General features: G+C 36.2%; 1 protein-coding gene across 7 annotated transcripts in view; it reads left to right on the top strand.

Annotated features, from left to right (window-relative positions):
• KCNU1 (potassium calcium-activated channel subfamily U member 1) overlaps positions 1 to 18,921 on the top strand; it is a 154,631-nt gene that overhangs the window by 45,467 nt on the left and 90,243 nt on the right. For all 7 annotated transcript variants that reach the window (XM_042983501.1, XM_042983499.1, XM_042983500.1 and 4 more), the window contains 7 exons: positions 5 to 87; positions 1,432 to 1,501; positions 4,555 to 4,707; positions 9,274 to 9,386; positions 9,740 to 9,808; positions 13,334 to 13,423; positions 13,559 to 13,656. In XM_042983501.1, coding sequence (XP_042839435.1) covers positions 5 to 87; positions 1,432 to 1,501; positions 4,555 to 4,707; positions 9,274 to 9,386; positions 9,740 to 9,808; positions 13,334 to 13,423; positions 13,559 to 13,656 — 676 coding nt within the window. The remainder of the gene's footprint in view (positions 1 to 4; positions 88 to 1,431; positions 1,502 to 4,554; positions 4,708 to 9,273; positions 9,387 to 9,739; positions 9,809 to 13,333; positions 13,424 to 13,558; positions 13,657 to 18,921) is intronic.

Below are 18,921 nucleotides of genomic sequence, written 5' to 3'. Positions count from 1 at the left end.
ATAGGTGGAATCTGCAGAAGCATGCCTGATTATAGCCAACCCTTTGTGCAGTGATTCGCATGCTGAGGACACTTCCAACATTATGAGGTAAGAAGCTGGCACTGTTTTATATGCTTCAAGATGATTTTATTTCTACCTCTTTTAAAATAAAGCCCAGTGGCCCAGTGCATGGGACCAAATAGGAGAAGATGTCATCTATTACAGCACTAGGTTCATTATATTCCAGGTTTCTGCCTATTCTTTCTTTCTTTCTTTCTTTCTTTCTTTCTTTCTTTCTTTCTTTCTTTTTTTTTTTTGCTCCCCAAAGCTGTGTGGATGCAAAAATAGAGTATCCTGAGTATCTTTGTGCTTTTCCATATACTTTCCTAAAGTTTCATATGGGTAAAAGTTATTTAAAATTTTTTTCTTACGTTTATCTTTTGAGAGACATAGAGAGATAGAGCACAAGTTGGGGAGGGGCAGAGAGAGAGGGAGACACAGAATCTGAAGCAGGTTCCAGGCTCCGAGCTGTCAGCACAGAGCCCAACACAGGGCTCGAACTCACAAACTGTGAGATCATGACCTGAGCTGAAGTCGGACGCTTAACCGACTGAGCCACCCAGGCACCCCAGGTAATAGGTATTTAAATTTAAAAAGCAAGCATACCAATAACTGATAGCTGTTCAGATAACACCGTTAATAAATAACATCTTTAAACTTCCAAAAATAAAGATGCCATTTTATGATTGGTGAATCCTATTAGTAGACTTTATTTATTGGAGTTTTTCTCCAGTAGTTCTGGTGAAATATTGTGTATCATTTGCTATAATGTGCTTGTGATTGTTGGCAAATATCTTCCAGATGACTAGAATTGGTATCACTGTCTTTAACTATGAGCTGTCTGTGAGCGGGAACTTGACTTGTGGTGATAGTTTCAAGCTATCATGGTGATGGCAATGGCATTGTGCCCAACCATATGAACTTATGGTCCCCAGAGCATAATAAACATACATAGCTAAAGGTGATTCTACAAACAGCAAGAAACAGTTGAGAACATATACTGTGCATAATACAGTATATATGAGTTGGACCTCAGTCTCTTAATATGTATAATGAGAATGTTGGGTAAGACAGTCTATGAGCTACTTCAAGCTATAGACAGAAATGCGATCACTGTTTTTTTTTTTCTGTAATTAATGTATTTGAAGGCTAAAATACATGAAACTGCTGATTTTCTCCTCAAGAACTGGTTTCAGAACACCACAGTCTCCTAGTACCAAGAGCCGACCCTTCCATAGATTACATTTACTAAGTCACTAAAACAATATCATCCTTTACTGTGTATGCAATTAAACAGAACATTATTAGAAGACAGCATAATCGTGCATTTTATATGTTGTTTTATTATTGCATACTGTACATCACTGATGAGCATATTTGTTGTTTATGTAGGGTTCTCTCCATCAAAAACTATAACCCTAATACCAGAGTCATCATACAGATACTTCAATCCCATAACAAGGTATGGTAACCATCTAGCCTACCTATCATCCCCTTTTAGTCTATGGAGTTGAATAACTTCCTTTGTCTAAATAATAAAACTTATTAATTTCTCACAGGTCTATACTCAAAGATTTTTTGCCAATTACAGGTGAAATATGGAGGTTCATTAAGATTTTTAATCACTTAAAAATGCAAATTCATAAAGAGGTATACTTTCATACTTTAGCAGCTGCTACCTGAGGGTCTAACTACTAATCCACCTAAATCTAGATGCTAATATCATTTCCTTTGGGACACTGACCTACCTCTCTTGGCACATCTATGACTACTTGGAGCCACTAAAAATGCAGTACCCTGATTAGACAATCACAGAGGTTTGAGAAACAACCAAAAGCTAGGACAGGGTTGAGCAAAAAGGTTCAACTCCTACACAAGGCCATTTCTTCAAAACTGAGAGAGGTGGCTATTTTACCTAGTGCAGAATTTCAAGGGGAATGAAGAAACAGAGGAATATATTCTAAATGAAAGAGTAAGATAAGACCTCAGAAAAAGACCTTGACGAAACAGAGGTGAATGACAGAGTTCAAAACAGTCATCAAGATGCTCACTAAGCTATGGGGAAGAATGGATGAAGAAAATGAGAACTTCAACAGAGATGGAGTATATAAGAAAGTAACCAAATAGAAATCACAAGCTGAGGGATTTAGTAACTGAACCAAAAAAAATACAATAGAGGGGTTCAGCAGCAAACTAGATGAATCAGAAGAATCAGCAAACAGGAAGACAGGGTAGTGGAACTCACCTAATCAGAGGAGCAGAAAGAAAAAAGAATGAAAATGAGTGGGGACAGCTTATGGGACAATATCCATTGGGTCAATGTTTGCATTATAGGCATCCCAGAAGGAGAAAAAGAAAGAAAGGGGCAGAAAACTTAAAGAAGCAGTCACTGAAAACTTCCCTAATCTGGAGAAGGAGACAGACATCTATATCTAGGAAGCCCAGATAATTTTAAATAAGATGAACCTAAAGAGATCCACACAAAAACTCATTATAATTAAAGTGTCGAAAGTTAAAGACAAGGAGAGAATCTTAAAGTTGGCAAGAGAAAAACAACTTGTAATGTCTAAGGGAACCACTGTAAGACTAGCAACAGATTTTTCAGCAGAAACTTCACAGACCAGAAGGGAATGGCCTGATAGATTGAAAGTATTGAAAGAAAAAAAAAGCCCTGCCAATCCAGAATAGTCTACCTGGCAATGTTGTCATGCAGAGAGTTTTTCACACAAGCAAAAGCTAAAGGAGTTCATCATCACTAGGACAGTTTTATAAGAAATGATAAAAAAAAACTTCTTCAAGCTGAAAGGAAAGGGCATCAATTAGTAACAGAAAAAGATAAGAAAGTATGAATCTCAATGGCAAAAGAAAATGTATAGTAAAATTCAGAATAATCTAATGTTGTAAATGTGGACTAATCACTTATGAATCTCATATGAAGGTTAAAAGACGAAAGTAGTAAAAATAACTGCAGTACTTAGTAAGGGATACACTAAGGGATCCCTTAGTAAGGGATATACCAAATGCTATAAATTGTGATATCAGAAACAAAATGGGGTGGGGGGGGGGATAAAAATGTGGTTTTAGAATGTGATCAAACTTAAGTTGTTAGGACTTAAAATAGATTGTTATAAAAATGAGTTATGTGGCCTACTATGAAGTAGCCACAAAGAAAAAATATATGTAGATACACAACAAATAAAAAGAAAGGAATCTAAGACCTACAGAAAATCATCAAATCACAAAGGAAGAGAGCAAAAGAGGAAGAAAGGAACAGAGCATTGACAAAACTGCCAGAAAACAATTAACAATGACAATAGGTGCATACCTATCAATAATTACTTTAAATATAGATGGGCTAAATTCTCCACTTATAAATGATTTAAATTTTTTTTAATGTTTATTTATTTTTGAGACAGAGAGAAACAAAGCATGAATGGGGGAGGGTCAGAGAGAGAGGGAGACACAGAATCCGAAGCAGGCTCCAGGCTCTGAGCTGTCAGCACAGAGCCTGACACAGGGCTCGAACTCACGGACTGTGAGATCATGACCTGAGCCAAAGTTGGACACTCAACCAACTGAGCTACCCAAGCGCCCCTCATTTATAATTATATATATAATTAATATATATAATTATTATATATTATATGTATTATATATAATTATTATATATTAATTATATATAATAAAATATATAGTTTATATAATGGAATTTTGTTCAGCCATAAAAATGAAGGAAATTTTGCGCTTGCTACAGTATGGATGGGCCTTGAGGGAATTATGCTAAGTGAAAATAAGTCAGAGAAAGACATACCATATGATTTCATTTATATGTAAAACTTTAAAAATTAAAAAAAAAAAAAGCAACCCCCCCCCCAAAAAATCCATACAGATAGAACAGATTGGTGATTGTCAGAGGTAGGGATGGGGGTGGTGTTGAGGGTGGGCAAAATGGATGAAGGGGATAAAAAAGAACAAACTTCTGTTTATAAAACAAATAAGTCATGGGAATATAATGTACAGCATGGTGACTATAGTTAATAATACTCTATTGTAGATTTGAAAGTTATTAACAGTAGGTATTAAAAGTTCTGATCACAAGAAAAAAATAATTGTAACTATTGGGGTGGTAGGTGGTAACTAGAATTATTGTGGTGGTCATTTCACAACGCACACATTGAATCATTATCTTGTACACCTGAAGCTAACACAATGTTATATGTCAGTTATATCTCAACGAAAACAAGGGCAAAAATAAAAGTTGTAGGTTCAGGGTAGTATAAGAGGTCTAAGTCATTTGACCTGATTTCGCAACTCTCACTATTTCTATTTTAAAAAGTGGGAGCAGTAGACCACTAATAATTTTTAAAAGCTGAATTTGTTCTGATACCTTCTACTGACACAGGCACAACAAATTTTTTCAAGTAAAACAAATGCAAGAAAGCACATTCATTCTGAAAAAACTTTCTTGAATTGTATTTACTCATAATGTTTGACCTACTTTCTACTATGAAACAGGTTTTTCTGCCAAAGATTCCCAGCTGGAACTGGACTACTGGAGACAACATCATCTGCTTTGCCGAATTGAAGCTTGGATTCATGGCCCAAGGCTGTCTGGTGCCAGGTTTATGCACCTTTCTAACGACTCTATTTATTGAACAGAACAAAAAGGTAACCTTGTAAATTGTTGAATCTTGGCTTTTTTCCCATGTCCTCACATGGTTAGGATCAGAAATAGGAAAAAAAAAAATTGAAGAAGGCAAGAAAGCCCCAAGGAATCAGATTTGACTTCCATTTGAACGGCAAAGTATTGAGAGATCTAGACTGCAGTCCCAGACATTACACTGACCTTGAAGAAGTTATTTATCTTATTCTTGTCTAAGAATATTTATCTGAAAAATAGAAATAGTATCTTTGCTTCCTACCTGCAGTCCAAGATGCTGGGAATATAAATGTAGAAGTACTTGGAGTTACTGAACATAGAAATATAAATAAGGGCACCTGGGCAGCTTGGGTGGTTAAGTATCTGACTCTTGATTTCGACTCAGATCATGATCTCACAGTTGGTGAGATTAAGCTCCATGTAGGGCTCTGCACTCATAACATGGGGCTTGGGATTTTGTCTCTCCCTCTCTCTATGCCCCTCTCATGCTCTCTCTCTCTCTCTCTCTCTCTCTGAAAATAAATAAACTTAAAAAAAAAGAATATAAATAAAGACTATATTATTAATGGAAAATCATCTATTTAAATATAAAGTAACTATGTAATAATTGATATAATAATAAATAATTATATTCATTGAACAAATAATAATACAAGTAATAATTACAATCTAATTTTTCAGGTTATTTTGGGGACATTCCATGCAGTAATAATAATAGTCACCACTATGAGTGCCTCCTATGTTACTGATTTTAAATACATTATGTTTCTCCTTGATAATATTTTAAGATAGCATCCCAGTAATAGGTCAGTGAAGCTAACCTGATTTTATAGGAAGTTAGTGAGTAGCAGAGGTAGAATTGTCTGACCTAATTAATGTCTTACCACTATGCTTGATGCCTGTGGCTGTTAGGTATCTACTCACAATCTCCCACATCAGGTCCTTTGATACCTTTGAGTCAAAATAAGTGAAGGGACTATTAGGGTGCTATAGTACCAAGTATGGCCTTTGAAATGTCACTCCCATGAAATATTCCAGGAAAGGCTCTAACCCTCAGCTGGGCCTGGTATCCCATTGTCCAGAGGCTCTTCAGAGAGTCTGAGAGTGACATTTCCTCTTCATTTAATTATGAGTCCACACATGACTTCTTTTATACTCAGTTTCCCTCTTGGCCTTTTTTTTTTTTTTTTTTTTTTTGCATTTTATTTCCTTTTGTAATAAATTCAAAAAACTTTTTGCATCTTTTCTGTTTTCATCCCTGGTACGATATAAAAACAAATAAACACCATGAAAGATGCTCTGGCCATCAGAACACTAACTGAAAAACAAAGGTTTCTTCTGTAATTCCTTCTGTGAATGTGAGGAGATATCATATATAGATAAATAGAAATGACCATCAGGCAGCAGGAAATGAGCCCTGGTGCTACTACAGTGAACCTGCATTAGCCTTATCTTAGTGGTCACTGTGTAAGGCTTCGAAAATCACTCGTGAGGAAATTGTCTCTGCCTGTGTTGTGTCCTTACAAAGTGCAAGATAACCACGATATCTGTTGTAATGACTCTGATACTAATCTCCAGGGCTAGAGAAAGTAAATGGAATGAGAACCCTCTATGAAGACTTCATCTCTTTCATGGAAATAGAGGAGGAAAAAATGCAAACCAACACTGTATTATGTTGTTCTTCTTGATGTGTAATCTGCAGTTGTAACCTCCTCACTGAACATGGCCTGTCAACATTCATCATAAGAGGGCTTTTGGGATATAGGAATTGAAAGAGATTATTTGGAAGTGATGTCTAAAACCTACTTTCAGAAATCTTAAACTGGGCCCCAGATTTTGTAATTCTATACTCTGCTCTGGTTTATAGATTCCGTAATAAACTGTTAAGTTAGGTTTAACAGCCAGGACTCCAGTGTCTTGTGTTCCATTTTTGTTGCATTGGACACTTATTTTCTCTGTCAGTTTCTGCATCAATAAAATGAGATTTATGAAGGAAACAATCAACAAAACTAAAAAGCAGTCTATGGAATGGGAGAAGATACTTGCAAACAACATATCTGGTAAAGGGTTAGTATCCAAAATCTATAAATCTATAAAGAACTTATCAAACTCAATACCCAGAAAACAAATAATCTGGTTAAGAAATAGGCAGAAGAAATGAATAGATGTTTTCCCAAAGAAGACACCCAGATGGCTAACAGACCTATGAAAAGATGCTCAGCATCACTCATCATCAGGGAAATCCAAATCAAAACCATGATGAGATACTGCCTCACACCTGTCAGAATGGCTAAAATTAACAACTCAGGAAACAACAGATGTGGATGAGGATGTGAAGAAAGGGAAACCCTCTTATATGGTTGGTGGGAATGGAAACGGATGCAGTCACACTTGAAATTAATATGGAGGTTCCTCATAGAGCTAAAAACAGAACTACCCTATCACCCAGCAATTGCACTACCAGGTATACAGAAAGGATACAAAAATACAGATTCTAGGAGGTCAGTACACCCGATGTTTATAACAGCCTTGTCAACAATAACCCAACTACAGAAAGAGACCAAGTGCCCACTGACTGATGAATGGATAAAGAAGATGTGGTGTATATTTACAATGGAATATTACTCAGCCATCAAAAAATTGAAATCTTGCCATTTGCAGTGACATGGATGGAGCTAGAGTGTATTATGCTAAGCAAAATAAGTCAGTTAGAGAAAGACAAATACCATTTGTCTTACCATTTCACTCATGTGAAATTTAGTAAACAACACAGATGAACATTTGGGGAGGGGAAAAAAAGAGAATGGGAGGAAAACCAGAAGAGACTTTTAATGATAGAGAACAAACTGAGGGTTGCTACAGGGGAGTTTTAGTGTGTGGGGGGAGTTAAATGAATGATGGGGATTGAGGAGGCACTTGTGATAAGAACGGGGTGTTATATGTAAGTGATGAACCACTGAATTCTCCTGAAACCATATATGACACTATATGTTAACTACCTAGAATTTAAATAAAAATTTGGAAAAAAAAATAAAATAAAACCAAAAACTTTCTTTAGGCTTGAAAAATAAAGTAAAATAAAATAAGCTATTAATCTCATAATCTGATTTTTCTAAGTATTATGTTAATATCTGTAAAACTTCTGAGTACTCAGATTAAAAGACCTTGGAACAATGGTATGTGTTTCACCTGTATTAATTATATGGTGAGAAATTATAGTCCAAAGAGCATTTCCAGTTGCTTCAAGGCACAGAGCGTTGCCTTAGGCTTAAATTTAAATTAGATCTACTCCAACTTACATACTTGAGCTCCCTGACTCCACTATCTAAATCCAAAATCCATCTTCTTGTTTCCCTTTCTGAACTTTAAAAAATGAGCACAGGAAGTCTTCTCCATCTTTATCATTTTTTTACCATTTTTCAAAAACTGAAACATTTGGCTTAGAAGTGCCAAGCCAGTTTTTTCAGTAATTGGAACTTAAATAGGGACCACCCAGTGAGAGGAGCCCTTCTCAATAGAAGAATTTAAGAGAGTGGAAAAAGGCAGGAGATTCAGCTGAATCTTGGAAAGGGAGTTGCAGGGGAGAGTGCCTGCCTGGACTGCCTGATAAAATTAGTCCTTTTTTGTAAGGCAGATTTGTGTGTGTGTGTGTGTGTGTGTGTGTGTGTGTGTGTGTGTGTGTGTGTGTTTTATTTGTTTTGAAACTGCAAGATGGCCATCTGAGGAGTATTTTTGAACTGGCCTTAACTGTCCACAGCCACACTGTTTCAGAGCTTCCAGAACTTCCAGACATTGACCTGGGACTCTGGGGTATAAAGGGGCCTGTCCTGCCATGTCAGGGCAGTGTGCTGGAGATTCTTATGGCAGCAGATGGGGAGAATGATGGGGATGTACATAGAGCACAAGAAAATTCCAAGTTCTTACACAAATACCAGGGATGAGTTACCCAGAAGCCCTCACCCTTCACAGGCTGTATTTAGCCTTTTTGAGAGATACCCTTCTCCCTTCCCATCTCCCTCTTCTCTAGAAACCTATTGCTGCCCTCAATTTTTATATTCCCATTTCCATTGATCAGGATGGCCACTTAAATTCATTTGAAGCTATGAAGACTTCTGATGCTGGGCAGAACCCATGCATATTTTTTTCTTTGTGGTATATGGCTAGTCAGTAGAAAACTAATATGTTAAAAAAAAACAATCTTGAATAGCCATATCCATGGAGAGACAATTTAGATACCATATTATCCTTCTTATCTTACTGTTACTGACTCAAAAACTAGTCTATCTTGCTGAAATTATTAGAAAAATTCCAGTTTTCAACAAGGAGTCTTGAATGCCATCTGGGAAGAAATCAAGTCATGATGCTTTTACTTCATTCTGAACTCTCTAGTGTAAATAGTAAAGATGTATGTTAGAGTTTAAGTTCTTCCTTTCTTCAGTTAACCCCAGGACAAATCTCTTTTTTATGACTTAAGCACGAGCGCTGGTTTGCTGCCTAGCAGGATATACAACTTGAATTCTAATATCCCATATTGCATGGCATTGTGCTTCATGTCACATGATTGTGTATTCCAGGTTTTTCCTAAACAGCCCTGGCAAAAACATTTCTTGAATGGCCTGAAGAACAAAATCCTGACTCAACGTCTCTCTGATGACTTTGCTGGAATGAGTTTTCCTGAAGTTTCCCGGTAAGTTAATAGAAATAACTTTCCTCATTCTTCTTGAAGTGACATTCTTTTGACAGTGCTCATTCGGGGCTCACTGTAGGCCAGGCTCCATGGTAGATGTTGAAGATGTGGGAATGAACATGCCTGAGTCTCTACAACCTAGAACTTTGCAGTCTGTGTGGGACAGTTTTGTGTCTGTCACAGTCATCATGTGGGCTGGGACTTACTTTAGAATGGATTCCACATTTGGGAGGGTCTTCCTCTGCTGAGGTACTAGTGTTTTCCCAGACACAGAGCACAAAGTGTTGGTCATGTTCTTGTGAATTAGCACCCTGCCACCCTCTTTCCTCACAATTACATGTCTTCCTTCCTAGGCTCTGCTTTGTGAAGATGGGACTCATGCTGATAGCCATCGAACACAAATCCTTGTTTCATGGTTGCTGGTACCAATGAGACTTTGAATCTCTTCAGTTTTTTTTTTTAAAGGAGAATCTTTATGATTAAGACTTTTACAAAAATACAGCCATAACTAAGGTTTTGCCATTAGTTGAGAGCCAGCCTGTTGGACACCCAGTCTGCTGTGGTGCACTTAGTACTGTCTCTAGTGACTGGGGTTAGAATCTAATGATTGGGGTTAGAATGGTTATCCTGGTGGGTAAGCAGGTACTTTGCCTTTGTTGTTATGGCCCTCCCCAAGTTCTCATGAGCAGGAGAGAGAAGTGGTCTCCTTCTCATATCTGTTCCTTTTAATGTATTACCAGATCTTCTAAGTCTTGACCATCAAATAATACTAAGAGTTAAAATTATTTATGACAGAAGATGCTCCCACAAATTGTAGCCTTAGAAAGTGAGCTACAAAATATGGCAAAATAAGAATTTGGCCTACTGAACAAAGTATGCTATTGGTAGGGTGGATAAAAGAAAGAAGTAACATTATTAGATCAATGGAATTTCTTGAAAACCTATAATGGATAATATGAGAAGTAAGATAGTTTATCATGTAATGAAAAAGAAAATCCAGAACAAACAGAGAATCAGCTACAATGATACAGAGATAAAAGATACTAAAAAATAAGAAAAACTAGAGGATTAAGTGGGATGAGGAACAAGAAAGAATATTATATTGGCTTGTGTGTGTGTGTTTTTAGTGGAAAACTAAGTTGAATTAAATTGGAATCAACAGAATAAATTCTGATCCTGATTATGATTTGCTGGCCCCATGGCACTGGAGAAGTGTCCATCTTCTGTAAAATGAGGAAGTCATTCCAGCTCTAAAACTGTCATTACCAGGAGCCTTAGAATTACAGGGAAATATTAACAGTTCAATAAGTTTGAATGATAGCAGATGGACTACAGAGGGCTAATTTTATATGAAACGTTGAAAAGAAAAATTGAAGTATAGAGGATTCAGAATGTAACTGTGCTAAAGAAGTGAGTAGGGTACTGTACGAAGGAAGTCACTAAAGAGAGAATAACAAATAGTATTGTCTGGCTGTCTATATTCTAATTAACAATCCTGCTATACTCAAGAAAGTCTCGAAATCTAATCCTTGGACAAATGGCTCTTCTTCTGGAAATAGGTCGTGGTAAAAAAAGATGGGAGTCTTAGAACCATAACCCAGGCAGTTTGGGTTTGAGACTAGCTCAGAACCTGATCAAGTTTGAATGTTTTTGGCCTTCAACAATCTGGACTATGTAGTAGAATTATTTGCAAAACTTTCAAAGCATATAGATTCCAAAATCCCACTTCTTAACTCTATAAAATTAAAATCTCCAAGGGTAGAGCCAGAGAATTTTTAAAGTTCCTGATACAGTCACTTTATTCACTGGGATTTGGAAACTGCTGGACCAAATGGTCTTTGAGACCCTTTCCAACTTTAACATCCTCGATTTTGTTAAACTTTATTATTAGGATGACTATGGGACAGACCAGAAACATGACCATTTATTATGTAGCTAATGTCCACATATATTCAAATGTCCTGGTGCTGTTTACTACCCAGCATGCAACTACCCTCATGAAAGAGGAACCTGCTCCAACTTAAATTTAATTTTGTTTTCTCACCGAAGAGTCAGGTGAATCAAAAGGATTAAATCCTGATATGGATAATAGCTGTCTTTACACCTTTACTAGTTTATGACCAACAGTGCTGTAGGCACTTTACTTACATAAACTCTTGAATCTTTACAACAATGGGTAGAATTCTTAGTCCCATTTTATAGAAGAGGAAGATGAGGCCCCGAAAAGTTAAATAATTTTCCCAAACTCACACCAGCCCCAAGTGGCAGAGCCAGAATCTGAACTCAGCCTGGCTCTGGGGACAGTGCTTCTGCTCACTATGCTGTGCTAACTCCACCACAGCCACAAAAGGAAGGAAAATAGGGTATCTCAATGGCTGGGGTTTTAGACTAGTATATAGGAAAAACTGGTGGGGGGGGAACCTATCTTTTCTCATCTTTTATTTTCTCTTCTCATTGATACACTTGAATAGACTTTAAAACTTGGAAAAGCCCTCGATAATCATCAGGATTTGTCTGAGAGGATAATTTGTCATCTGCTAAGAGATAGAGCTGGATCTGGCCCCAGTCAGATAATGTTCTAAGTTTGTTCCAGTAAGGAACATTCTCTGAGAGAGCAACTGGCCATGATTCATGGAGGGGGTATGGGAAAAGTTTGGAAAAATCTTCAACGGGAGTTCACCTCTTCTTTCAAATGTCACCACAGATATTATCATGACAGTATCTTCATAACTAATTATTTAATATGAGTTCAGAAGATGCCCCTTTAAAAATAGGAGATAAGAAGATACAACTAAGTTTATGCTTGCTGGCTGGTGAACATCAACCAGGGTTATTGGGGTAGGGGCACAAATCCATGTTCTTTTCCTTTCAAAGTTAAAATGGTTTGTTCTGCTCATTAATATCAGTTAGTGCATTTTTGAAAATGCCATCCAGTATCTCAGGTAACAAACCACCTCAATACAGCTATTCAGCATCTTTCTACTCTTGGCATAGGGTGGAAGAGGTTTTGTGGTGAAACCCCTTTTATTTTTGTAAGGCTCTTACATTTGCACGTTACTTTGGAGTGCCCTAACAACAGAATAAGCTTTCCAAAATTAAGACTTGACTTCTTTCCAATGTCAATATAAAAGGTTTGCGTTTTAAAGGTGGGAAGAAGTACTTTCATTATGCACAAATGAAGTGATCGGAGTTCCAGGGTTATAAGACCTCACCGTGCTGGAGGTCTGAATTAAAGGAAATAAAAACGGGATATCTCAACAAATGGGGAGAAGTGTGAGGAATTCAAATAGTCATAATGTAGTACTGCATAAAGGAGTATCATGGATAAAATTTGTAAGATGTCATTTTCAAACACACAAACCATAAGAAAATAGAAAATCAAAGCATTCATGTAGCGGTAGAAGCTATTCAGGTGGTTCCTGCTCTCAAAAATCTTGCAATCAAGATAGAAAAAAAAGTGAAGTCAAAAGAAATACATAAGTTCAAAAATTACATAGGCAAACAAAAGGAGCCTTTGAATCCAGCTGGTTAACTAGACATCATTTACTTTTACAGGGCGAGTAGCCTAAGGATAAACACCACTAGCATGACCGTAAGACTTTCAACTGTGTGGCCGTGGCATTGGATAGCCTAAATTAGCAAGGCTTCATGCATCTTAGTTGGTTTGCCCATTTCAGATTCAGGACGCAGTCCAGCTCAGCTGGACTCAGCTCAGCTGCGTGCAACTCAGCAATCGCGTTGTGACGTGGCTCCCTTCTAGATATTTAGCAGCAATCAAAGAAATATAGTCAAATTCACTTTTTCTACTGTGTTTGGCTGTAGTTGCGGATGGGGTCCTATTAACTCTATAGCTTAGAGAATCCATTGGTTATGACAGAATGAAACACCAATTATTGCCACAGAAATTAAAGGGGGGAAATTACTGTGTTTTTATTTTCTGTTTCCAGTGGTCTGATGCTAAATCCATCTGCAGAAGTTAAACTGCGTAAGAACACATTAGGGTTCTTTATTGCTGAATCTTCAAAGGAAGTCATAAGGTAATTTTTTTTGTTACTTTAGGGGAGAAAGTCCTAAGGCAAATGCAACTTAACGGCAGACAGACTGAGCCAGTGCCACGCTTCCTTAGTGTTAAGCCTCACATAAGTCATTCTTCATTTGCTTTCATTGTCCAGAGCCGCCTTTTACTGTGCCAAATGTCACAGTGATGTCTTCATTCCTGAGCTAATTGGAAAATGTAACTGCAAAACCAAGATCCAGCGACACTTCCCAGGTAACTGCACTTTATATCTGGTTGCCCTCAGCCCAGCTTCCAGGGGCATGGCCAAGGAAAGAGGAGAGGTTCCCCCCTCTTAAAAGATAATGCCCACTTGAATTTGGCCAAGAAGGGGCAGATATTTCCCCACTGGGCATACAAGACCTGAGAATCAGTCTTTTAGAGCTGGAAGAAATCTTACTAGTTATCTAGTTAGACTCCTTCACACACAGGCAAGTGAGTACCAAGAGATTCAGTAGCGTGCAAAGTCCCAGAGCTAACTGGAGGTGCTTCCTGACTTCAGTCTCAAAGTTCATTCAGCCTGTATCCGACTGCTTGGTTGGCCATAGGCCACCTCATGGCCACTCTTATAAAAATTATTGCCTTACATTTACTTGACAAAGAACATTGTATAAATTTAAGGTGTGCAACATATTGAGTTGATATATTTATATTGCAAAATGATTGCCATTGTAGCTTTAACACCTCTACTGTGCTACATTATTATCACTTCTTCCTTGGGAACAATACCATCCCTTGAGTATTCTGTTTCCTTAATGGATAATAGGGGGGTTAAAATTTACTCCTTTTGACACAGTGATGAAGAAATGTAACTTTTTATTCTGTCTCTACATGAACCCAATAGCTTACCAACAACCTTTCCCACTTAATAGCAGGAAAAGAGAAATGAATCTCAAGCATTCATGGTAACTTCCTCCCTTGTGGCTTAAAACTTAGTCTCTTCCAGGTACAGTAAAATTCTATGAGTAAAATCCTTAGTGTTTCAGCAATTAAACTTAATTCAAAATTTGAATTTCCTATCAGGACTTTTCTTATCTCTAAGATTATCTTCCCCTTCTCCCCAGTATTCTATTTAAATGCAGGAGTAAATTTGCTTAACATCCTGGTTGTTCTTGTAGTGGATAGCAAGATACCCTTTCATACAAGTCCTTACCGGTTCCTGAGGTACCTCATTCCCTTGATAAGTGTCAGCTTCTGTGACCTCTGCATCAATAACCAGTGTCAGCTCCTCCTGGCTTTGGGTCACCTTCTGTCATTTGTTACTAAAATCTATCATCCCTACTATAGCCTCAGGTCTTGAGGTCTGAAGCATCCCTTTTCCTGTATCCCTAGGCTTTTCATTCCATATGTTATTTTGATCCCTCAGCTGTTTGGGATTTTTCAGTCTCCTGGTATACATATGTCTGTCAGGAGGTGGGAGCCCTTTCAGGCCTTCTCTCTGCTTAAACACACGTGCTGGCTCGTCTCCTCCTCAGTAACCACCTTGCACTGTTCCTAAACCCTCCTCCAAGGACACAACACCAATGAAAATGAAACATATGAACACCATATGAAACACCATATGAAAATGGAAACACATTTCTCATTTTCCCCTTTGCACACCACAAAACTATCATGTTTCCCTTGTTTAGCCCCTGCTCACCAACCTGAGACACAAGCTCTGTGTGTTGGGGATGGGGGGGAAGGGACTGGGTCCCATCTGAGAGATCCGGTCTCTTATCATTTTTTATAATAGCTTTATTGAGATATAATTTAAATACCATCAAGCAAATAATTTTAAAGTGTACAACGATTCAGTGGTTCTTAGTACGTAAGCAGATTTGTGCAACTATCAATACAAATTTAGAACATTTTCTGTACCTCTCAAAGAAACTCCACACCCAATAGCAGTTACTCATCCCATCTGCCCACACTCCTCACAGGCTCTAGTCTACTTTCTGTGTCTTAGGTTTACCTGTTTGGGCCATTTCATGAAAAGGGAATCAGACAGCATGTGGCCTTGTGTGTTGGGCACCTTTCACTTAGCCATGCTGTGGCATGTGTCAGTACCTCATTTCTCTTTATGGCTGAACAGTATCACATTGGATGGGTATATTTCATTTTGTTCATTCATTCATCTGTTGCTGGGCATTTGAATTGTTTCTACCTTTTGGATATTGCAGATAATGTTGCTATGAATATTGGTGCACAGATACCTGTTTGAGTTCCTGCTTGCAATTTTTTGAGTATATATCCATGAGTAGGATTGCTAAATCAAATATTAATTCTGTGTTTCATTTTGTGAAGAACCCCCATATTGTTTTCCATAGTGGCTACATCATTTCACATTTGCACAAGCAGGACACAAGAACTCCAATTTCTCCACATCCTTTTTTTAAAAATGATTTTCCCTTTAAAAAAAAAAAAAGGATAGCCATCCTAATGGGTTTAAATTGGTATCTTATTGTGGTTTTAACTTGAATTTTCCTGATGGCTAATGAGGTCGAGCATCTTTTTATGAGGATCTTACTGGCCATTTGTATATCTTTGAAAAAATGTCTATTCAAATCCTTTAACCATTTTTATATAAGGGTATTATCTTCCTAATATTGAGATGTATATGATCTTTGTATATTCTAAATACATGAAATGTATATTCTGCCAGTATTTTCACCAATTTTGTGGTTTGTCTTTTTATTTCATCATATAATTCCTACATTTTGATGAAGTCCAATGAAGTAGTTTTTCTTCTGTTGCTTGTGTTTTTGTGGAATATCTAACCTGAGGTCATAAAGATTTACTCTGATATTTTCTTCTAAGAATTTTGTATTTTTAGCTCTTATATGTAGGGTGGTGATCTCTTTTGAGTTGATTTTTGTGTTTGATGTAACAAAAAGATCCAACTTCATTTTTTTCACTGTGGATATTCAGTTGGCCCAGCACCATTTTCTCAAAACATTTCCACATTGAACTGTGTTGGGTACCCTTGTCAAAAAACAATGGATTGCAAAAGTGTGAGTTTATTTCTGGGTCTCAATTTTATTTCATTGCTCTGTACATTTAGCTCTACAATGACTTGACTACTGTAGTTTTATATTAAGTTTTGAAATTGAGAAATATGAGTCTTCCAAGTCTGTTATTTTTTTTCAGTATTGTTTTGATTATTCTGGGTCCCTGTATTTCTTTATGAAAATTCAGATAAACATTTCAATTCCTACAAAGAAGCCACCTGGGATTTTGATTGACATTGTGTTGAATATGTAGGTCAATTTTGGAAATATTGCTATCTTAATAGTAACTCTTTGACTCATGAACATGTGATGTCTTTGTATCTACTTGTATCTTTAATTTCCTTCAACAATTTTCTATAATTTTCAGATAACAGGTTTTAGACTACTTTTGTTCAATTGATTCCTAAGTGTTTTATTCTTTTTAGTGCTATTATAAATGAAATTGTTTTCTTGATTTTGTTTGCAGATGATTCATTGTTACTGTATAGAAATACAATTGAATTTTGTGTATTGATCTTATATTCTGCAACCTTGCTGAACTTGTTTTTTTAGCTGTAATACTTTTTTTGATGGCCTTTTCTTTCTTTTTCTTGCCTAATTGTCCTGGAATAATCTCCAGGACAATGTTGAATAGAAGTAATAAGAGCTTATATCCCTGTTTTGTTCCTGACCTTAGGGAGAAAGCATTAAGTATGATGTTAACTGTAAGTTTTTCATAGATGCTCATTATCTGGCTGAGGATATTCTTTTCTATACCTAAATTCCTCAGGGTTTTTTTTTTTTGTTTGTTTGTTTGTTTCTTTTCTTGATTTATAGTGGTTTTGATCTTTGTCAAATGCTTTTTCCTTTTGGAGATAAACTTGTGGTTTTTGTCTTTTATTCTGCTGGTAGAATATATTACATTAATTGATTTTATATATTAAGCCAACATCCTAATTGGTCATACTGTAAAACCCTTTCCATATCTGCTGGATTTGATTTGCTAGCATTTTGTTGAGGAATTTTACATCTGTATTCAATACAGATGTTGGATGGTAGTTTTCCTTTCTTTGGGGGAGTGATGTCTTTGTCTGATTTTGGTGTCATTGTAAATTTGGCCCCAGAGAATATGTTGGGAAGCATTCCTTTTCTTTGATATTTTGGAGGCATTTGTGAAGGATTAGTGTGAATTCTTTTTTAAACATTTCATGCAATTTTACCAGTAAAGCCTAACTTCATTTTTTTATTATTAGTTCAATCTCTTTACTTACAGATCTATTCAGATTTTCTGTTTCTTCTTGAGACAGTTTTGATGGTTTTGTCCTTCTAGGAATTCATTCATTTAATCAGTTATCAAATTTGTTGACAGTCAAAGTATTGTATACATATATATTCCCTTATAATCCTTTTCATGTTTGTCATGTCAGTAATAACATCACCCCATTAATTGATGATTTTTGTTATTTGAGTATTTCTTCATTTTTGAGGCCAGTCTTGCCAAAAATGCTTGTCAATTTTGTTTGGGTTTTTTAATTTATTTTTTCTACTATTTTTCTTTTATTTAAATGATGTATAATTGTTATTATTTACTTCTTTCAACTTGATGTGGGTTAATTTTCTTTTCTCAATGTCTTAACATGAAAGGTTAGATTACTACATTGATTTTCGATCTTTTTTTCTTTTTTAATAAGTAAAGGAATTAACATCAATAAAATTCTCTCTAAGCACTCTTCAGGGACATGTTGTATTTGTGATGTTTTGTGTTTTCATTTTCATTCATCTAAAAGTATTTTATAATTTCACTTGTGATTTTTTGGGAGGGAGGACCCACTGGTTATTTAGGCATGTGTTGTTTTTATTTTCACATATTTGTGAATTTCTATAATTACTTTATTACTGATTTTTCATTTCATTTCATTGTAGTTTAAGAGAATACTTTGTATGATTTAAATCTTTTTAAATTTTTTGATACTTATTTTATGGACTAGTATATGATCTATCCTGAACAATATTCAATGTATACTTGGAAAGGCCATGTATTTTTCTGTTGTTGGGTGGAATGTTCCATAGATATTTGTCAGGTCTAGTTGATTTATAGAATTTTTAAAGTTTTCCATTTCCTTGCTAATAGAACAATTGATAGTTGTCCTATCTATTATTGAAAGTGGGCTATTAGTGTTCCAGTTATTGTTGTTGAATTGTCTATTTCCCCATTTAAATATGTTAGATTTTGCATCATGTATTTTGGATTTCTATGGTTATGTGCCTCTGAGTCTGTTATATCTTCATGGTAGATTAACCATTTTATCATTATAAAATGTCTTTGTTTTTAGTAATATTTTTGAATTACTATTTTTGTATTATGTATTAAGTTCTATTTTGTGTGAAATTAGTATAACCACTCTAGCCCTCTTTTGATTACCATTGTCATAAAATATATTTTTTCATCCTTTTTCTCTCAATCTGTTAATGTCTTTGAATCTGAAGTATATATCTTGCATGCAGCATAGAG

Source organism: Panthera tigris, chromosome B1, assembly GCF_018350195.1.
Source record: "Panthera tigris isolate Pti1 chromosome B1, P.tigris_Pti1_mat1.1, whole genome shotgun sequence".
Classification (NCBI taxonomy): Eukaryota; Metazoa; Chordata; class Mammalia; order Carnivora; family Felidae; genus Panthera; species Panthera tigris.
The sequence above is the reverse complement of the archived record's forward strand: the minus strand, read 5'-3'. Positions and strand labels throughout refer to the sequence as shown.